The following is a 7203-nucleotide window of genomic DNA, read 5'->3' on the forward strand; positions in this document are numbered from 1 at the left end:
ATGTTAACTGCTTAATTTCCTGTTTTACCTACCTTCAAATACAACTTTAAACTTAATTATGTGCAACTAACAAGTCTACAGCTATTGTTTCCCTAAAAACCATTTAAAAAGTGGCTTATATAGGTTTTTATAAAATTCCATAAACTTTCTCCTTGGAGACTCCACCTCTTTGATTTTTCACATTTGTATGAACTGGTATGTAGGTGTTATCAAAACCCCTGCTCACCAGCATATAAGAATCCATTCTTACTTTCCAGTATGAATAAATAAGAATTTAGCTTTTCCTATTTCAATGGGCCAAATTAAAAGAAAAAACTGCTAACATTGGTCTACAGCAAGGGAACTGCTAGCCACTCCAGGGTATTTCTCCCTTCTCTTTTTGGGCATTTGACCTCTTGGGCCAGAAGCAGTATGCCACAGCCAACCTTTTTTAAACAATCTAAATGTTTTCCTTTTTTTTCTACCTTATATATTAGGCTTAATAAGAAGAACTCCAGTAATTATTTTTATAAACTTTATTACGGAAAATGCCAAACATACAAAAATAGAGATGAACATATATAATGAACCTCATTTTAGCCATCACCCAGCTTCAACAATTATCAAGGCCAATTTCGTTTCATCCATCTTTGCAATGCACTTAACATTCAGACTTACTATTTTGAAGCAAATTCCAAGAATCATATCATATCAGCCACAAATGTTTGAGAATGTAGATGAGGACCCTTCTTTCTAACATAATGAGAAAACCATTATCCTAATACCAAATACCCCACCAATGTTCAAATTACCCCGATTGTCTCATAAATGTATTTGTTTTACAGTTCGGTCAAATCACAATTCAAATAAGATCCATACAATTGGTTAATATGTCTCTTAAGTCTCTTTAAATCTATAGGTTCATCCTCCATCTCTTTCATCCTTGCAAGTTACTTACAGAAGAAACTGAGTCATGTGTCCTGTAGTTTCTTATAGTCTAGATTCTGCTGATCTCATCTCCATGGTGTAAAATAATGTTTCTCTGCCCTATTTTCTAAAGATTAGGAATTATTTCTAGGGGCGTGGTCAAATTTAGGTTCAATGTTTGGGCAAACAGTTTAAGAGACGGGGTCTCATTATATTGCTCAGGCTAGACTAAAGCTCCTGGGCTCAAGCTATTCTTCTGCCTCAGCCTCCTGAGGCAGATGCTTAACACTGTGCCTGGCTTTGCAAATATATTTTATAGTTGGTGTAGAATAACTGCCATCTGGAGGCACATGTCTAGGATGACACAGACATAGGAGTAAGAATTTTTGCTTTCTAGTATCTCACAGCTGCCTTGAAGCAGTTGTGTGACACTTGATAAACAAAAGTCACATATATGCTAGACAGATTAGAAAGGGATTGTTTAACCATTCAGTATCATTACAAAATATGAACTATTTAAACATCTTCAGTGATGTCTACCATATTCTAAGCAATATCTTATATGCTAGATATATAAAAAAGACTAAGGAAACAAGTTCCTTGGATTCAAGGGCATATAATCTGGTGGGAAATACACATAATCATAAAAGCACAAAAAAGGCCACAGGTGCCAAGTTAGAATTCTGTACAGATACAGCAGTAGTGCAACAACCTGGAGAATAGTCATTGTAATAAACAGGGAAGAAGTGTCCAAAAGCATAGGATGAGCTGTGTCCTTGGAGTGCGAAAGAGCTCATCTGTGCTTCACAATTCCATTCATCCATTCACATACTTGATCCTTTCAAAGTAAATCTGAACAACATCTATGCCATTCACCTAAAAAAAAAAAAATCTTATTAATAGGGTTTTAATGGTTCATCAATTCCTCTAATCAACAAATATTTACTGAGCTCCTACTATGGCTCATCAACCATTTTGAATTGGAAAAGCCTCCAGTTAATTATCCAACGCAGTTTCCCTGTGAGGCCAGATGAGAGCCTGAGGGAATAACAGATTGTCCCAGGTACATTATGAAGCTGAGAAATCGGGAATACACTTGTAGTAGACATTTCTAATCTGTGGATCAATGACAAATATCTCCAAATTCCAGGCAGTGTTCTAGGCTCTGAGGATATGGGGGAGGATTCAGTCTGGGTCCTAGTCCTCGAAAAGTTCATATTCTAATAGGCCAACAGTCATTCAGAAAGATGATTGCAATGCGAGAATGATGCTGAGAATATTTGTTTTGACTGGTGCTTCCACAAAAGGAACTCTGAAAAAGAAAACTCTGGCCAGCTGTTAGTACTGTAAGCTCTAACCTCCCTTTTCCCAGTCAACAACTATGGAGGGAAGAAATGCTTTTTCTTACAATTGAACTCCACTTAAAGGCAAGTGAGACAAGGAGCAGCTCCAGCATCAGAGCCCTTTAAAGCATCTATCCCACAAGGGCCCCCTAATGTTGCTGTTTCTTTACAAGCTCTTACATATACACACTTCAATTTTTATCGATTTTCTAAATACAAAAATGTTGAAATCTTTACAATGATTCTGTCAAATGAAACTATATACAGGACCTAAAAATATTTATAGCCACCTTTCACCCCTTTCAGGGTTACTTCTTTCAAAGGTGACCTGATCAACAGAACATAGGTTTCTTGGAAAATATGTTAACCATCCAGAGCAAATTCTGTATCAAGCAACCAAACTTACCTTTACTCCAACATGTCATCTTCAAATTTTTTTTGCATAATAAAAAGTAGATACTTGTCCAGTGGGGCACGAGGAGAAAGTAAGTTTTTTTTTTTTTTTTTTTTTTTTTTTTTTTTGAGACGATCGCCTAGACCGGAGTGCAGTGGGGCGATCTCGGCTTGCTGCAACCTCCACCTCCCGGGATCAAGCGATTATCCTACCTCAGCCTCCCGAGTAACTGGGATTACAGGTGCGCACCACCATGCCCAGCTAGTTTTTGTATTTTTAGTACAGACGGGGTTTCACCATGCTGGCCAGGCTGGTCTTGATCTCCCGACTTGGTGATCTGCCCGCCTCGGCCTTCCAAAGTGCTGGGATTACAGGTGTGAGCCACCGAGCCCGGCCCCCCCCCCCCCCCATACTCTCTTCAAAAACTAGGCTTTTCCTCAACTGTCACGGGAGATGAGATCTAGAAGAGGAACCTTGAATTTACATAGCGAAACCCCAAATTTCTTAATAGAAAGTGCGTAACAGTGACCCATAGAACAAGACTCCGTCTCAAAAAAAAAAAAGGAACCCCAAATACCTGTCAATAATGTTTAAGAGATATGACATAGTCTAGGTTGCTCTAGAAATTAGGAATGATCTTTTCTTTCGAATACCCTCTTCACAAAGTACGCTTTCCTTCTACCTAATTTCAGACATGGCTGGGGGAACAGAGGAAGGTCCAGAAGAGAGATTTAGGTATTCTAGATGGGATTCCTGACTTCAAGGAAGTATTGAGGCAAATGTGAGAGCTTTTAATTTGGCACCCAGAAAAGGTTGTCCTGTGAGACAAAACAATTACTCTCTATCATTGAGAGGTTGTTCAGGTATCCTAATAGTTTGACAACTCTGTACCAGCTGAACATCACTAGAGCTAACTCAGCTGGGATGTAATCGCCATAAAAGATTCCATTCCTGTGGTTACTGAGAGTCAGGGAGGCTTAAGCGGAATGTCACTACATTCAAGTATGGGAGGGAGACCACTTTCTTTCAAAAACAAACTTAAATCCAGAGAACCATGGTTCTTCTATGGTATCCAGTAAGGGGCAATGGGAGTTGGAAGTTGAGCATGGGAAATCAAATTCTCTGAATACAGTTTTTCTGGTAAGATGTGTTTGGCTAGCAGATCCCCAGCAGCATCTATTCAATAAGGTTAATCTACATGGGAAATAGCGATTTGAAGTCAGCAGTGAAAAATTACTTGTGAAAATTTTTTGAAAACCAAATGATCCACATAGAAGAAATAGAAAAAGAAATTTCTGAAAGGGGCAAATGAGATCCCATTTCTGAGGCTAAAGTGACTGTCGAGTGTAGAAAGAGCACAAGATGTAGAATTTCCTAATGTTTTTACAAATTCAGAATGATTTTTTAAACCAACTCCCACCACAGAAAGGCTCCCTGACAAGGGCGAACGCTGTGAAGGAGAAAACAATTCAAGGGAAAAAAATACTAAAAGATGCCCACACAACCAAGCTGGTCAGACTTTAAAGGCCTCCACTACCAAACAAACCACAAGGCTGGTATCAAAAATGCGCACGCACGCTCACCCACGACTATGTGTGAAATGTAAAACCAAAAACATCACAGGGCGCACAGGCAGACACACACTCCCCACACGCTCCCCACCCACCCCTCGCCCCCCCCCAAACACCCCCCAAAAGCAGGGTGAACAGTTAAGGCACCTAAAACCCCAAGCGGCATAGGCTTCCCCGAAACATTTTACAGTGTAACCAAGAAGCGATTTTGAAAGCAACTGAAAAACGTGCAAACTGAAAACGGCCTGGCAACAGTTTGCAAGCGTGATTCAGAGGGTATGCCAAGGAAACAAAAGCCTCCCTCCTCCCCGTGAGACTGCACATGGCACAAGAGGTGCTACAGGCGGGATGCATTTTAAGCGAGGCAGACAAACAGAAGTCTGTGTGGGCGCGAGCGGTACATACTAGGGATCGCTATCTGGCGAGGATGGGGCCATGGAGTTTCCATTGGTTGGGGAACCGCCCAGCTTTAGTTTCTCCAGATATTCGGCGTGCACGGGCTTGTGGCACTGGAGAACCTTGATGGCATCTTCGACTTTGAACCACTCTCGCTTCCTCCCAATGCTAACCGAATCTTCCCAATCCTCCAGCAGCTCCGTGACAGTCAGTACATACACGTACGTTCTGTGCTTGCGGTCCTGGTTCTGTTCGAAGACGCCCAGGAGCCGGCCTAACTTCCCCTTGACTCCCGCCTCTTCGTACACCTCTCGGACCGCCGCACCGCCCGGCTCCTCCTCGGGCTCCATGCCCCCGCCCGGCACGATCCAGCGGTCCGGGTACCGGCTGCTACTCACTAACAGGACCTCGTCCTCGCGCTCGCTCCGGAAGCACAGGCACGCCGCCCGCTTCTTGAACCCCTCCGGGTCGTAGGTCCGCGTCTGGTTGGGTTTGCACTTCATCCTCGAGGCAGCCTCCTCGCTGCTCCCTGCTGTGTGGGCCGCTGACCCCACTGCTGCTGCTGCTGGGAGCAGCCGAGGTACTGGGAAGAGAAAGGGCCGAGGCGAGGGGCGGGGAGAGAGAGGAGCCTCCGTCTGCCTGCGAGCCCTGGGAGCGGCGAGAGAGATGAAGCTGGGCGGGGCGCGGGTGGAGGCGGGGGCAGCGAGGCGTGTCAGTCAGCCAGTCCGCCAGTCCGATGGGCGGCCGGCCGGACCCGGGACCGCCGGAGTGGAAGAGGCGCCGCCGCCCACGAGCCCGCGACTCTCCACAGAGCCCACCCGCTTCTGCGAGGTGAAGCGCATTCTCGGGCACGTCCACGTTCCTGTTCACGTGCGCGTTCGCAGAGGAGGGCGAGGGGCGAGGGCGGGGGGGGGGGGGGGGGGGAGGGGCGAGGGCGGGGGGGGGGGGGAGGGGCGAGGGCGGGGGAGGGGGCGAGGGGCGAGGGCGGGGGGGCGAGGGGCGGGAGCGGGGGTCTCCTGGCTCCCACAGCGCGCGAATCCTCGGGCCCACTGCGCAGGCGCTTCGCACTTCTGGGACCTGGAACCTCCTTGGCGCAAAGCGAAATTCACTGCATTGTGACTTTGGCCAAGACTGCCTCCACGTGTGCCTTTGACCCAAAGGCACTGTGGCTCGGCAGGACGTTTCTCCTCTCCCTCCCCACTGCGCTGCAGGAAACCCACACGCAGTTGTTTTACACATGACAGGGGCAAAGGCAGCGTCGTCATCATCCTCCCCCACTATCAACCATTCTGGCTTACTCATGGGACCTGGGCCCTGGTGTTGTCAGAACAATACACGGGATTCTTGGCAGAGTAGCCGGGCATCTTTGCTGAGTCACATGATGCAGTATTATTTCAACAGGTTCCCACCTTGCAGAGCATCTTGGCGCAGCCAGTAATTTAACGCTTTTCTTAAACCCCTGTTCACAACCTGCCTGACCTCCCTGCGCCTCAGTTTCCTCATCTGGCATCTTCGACTTTGCTGCAGCCATTTGCACTTCGATGCATATAACACCTTAAAGACCAGAGCACCACCCATCTAGTAGTCCTGCGTTAAAGCCCAAAGACATTCTCCTGTTCTCCACACACTCTACCCTTCTGTTTCTCTTTGATAAGCACCACTTGGGGTTTGGGAAACCATGCACGTGGAGATACCATCCTATTTCACGATTTTATTTTATTTTATTATTTTATTTTTTGAGACACAGTCTTGCTCTGTCGCTCTGTAGCCCAGGCTGGAGTGCAGTGGTGCGATCTCGGCTCACTGCAACCTTGGCCTCTCGGGTTCAAGCGATTCTCCTGCCTCAGCCTCCTGAGTAGCTGGGATTACAGGTGCTAGCCACCACGCCTGGCTAATTTTTGCATTTTTAGAAGAGACGGGTTTCACCATGTTGGTCAGGCTGCTCTTGAACTCCTAACCTCGCCATCCGCCTGCCTCGGCCTCCCAAAGTGTACTATCAACCACCACAAAACAAACAAAATACCAAGGGGTCCTAAAAATATGGTTAGGACTTAGTAGTACAAAGTGGTTCAACTTCTACTCAGAGCTTTGAAACATGATTTGAATGAATCACGAGACACTCGAGCAAAACTAGCAGACTAGTGGGGTGTCTGGGGTTGAGAGGGGCCAATCCAGGCTCTGACCACAGGGCAGGACTGCTTCACAATTGCCAGGTACTATCTCCTTTGTCTCACAAGAAAGAAGTGCCATTTTCTAGTCTATTCGGTCAGTTCTACATCACACTGTGCCTGTGCAGTAGTAGGTCTTTTCTGGGGAAATATTTGTGGCAGGGAAGAGGAATAGGATATTATAACATGGAAAGAGGCACAGACTGAAACCCTACTGGAAAAGTCTGGATATGGAGATCCACAACTTAAAACAGACTTAATACAATACCAAGGGAATTTTTAAATTACCTTTTCCCCAAACTTTCATAGTTGATGTAGTTTGGATATTTGTCCTCGCCCAAATCTCATGTTAAATTGTAATCCCCAATGGTGGAAGTGGGGCCTGGTGGGAGATGTTTGGATCATGAGGGTGGGTCCTTCATGGC

At 45.9% G+C, this 7203-nt stretch overlaps 1 protein-coding gene across 1 annotated transcript; it reads right to left on the reverse strand.

The window, feature by feature from the left end:
* Positions 1 to 500: 500 nt before the first annotated feature.
* Positions 501 to 5257, reverse strand: LOC111531427 (diphosphoinositol polyphosphate phosphohydrolase 3-beta). The gene is made up of 2 exons (XM_023198676.3): positions 4620 to 5257; positions 501 to 1782 (listed from the first exon to the last, which is right to left on the reverse strand). Coding segments are annotated over exons 1-2 (495 nt in total). The 5' UTR covers positions 5114 to 5257; the 3' UTR covers positions 501 to 1781.
* Positions 5258 to 7203: the final 1946 nt, after the last annotated feature.

The sequence above is a fragment of the Piliocolobus tephrosceles genome, chromosome 12 (genome assembly GCF_002776525.5).
Source record: "Piliocolobus tephrosceles isolate RC106 chromosome 12, ASM277652v3, whole genome shotgun sequence".
In the NCBI taxonomy this organism is placed as follows: domain Eukaryota; kingdom Metazoa; phylum Chordata; class Mammalia; order Primates; family Cercopithecidae; genus Piliocolobus; species Piliocolobus tephrosceles.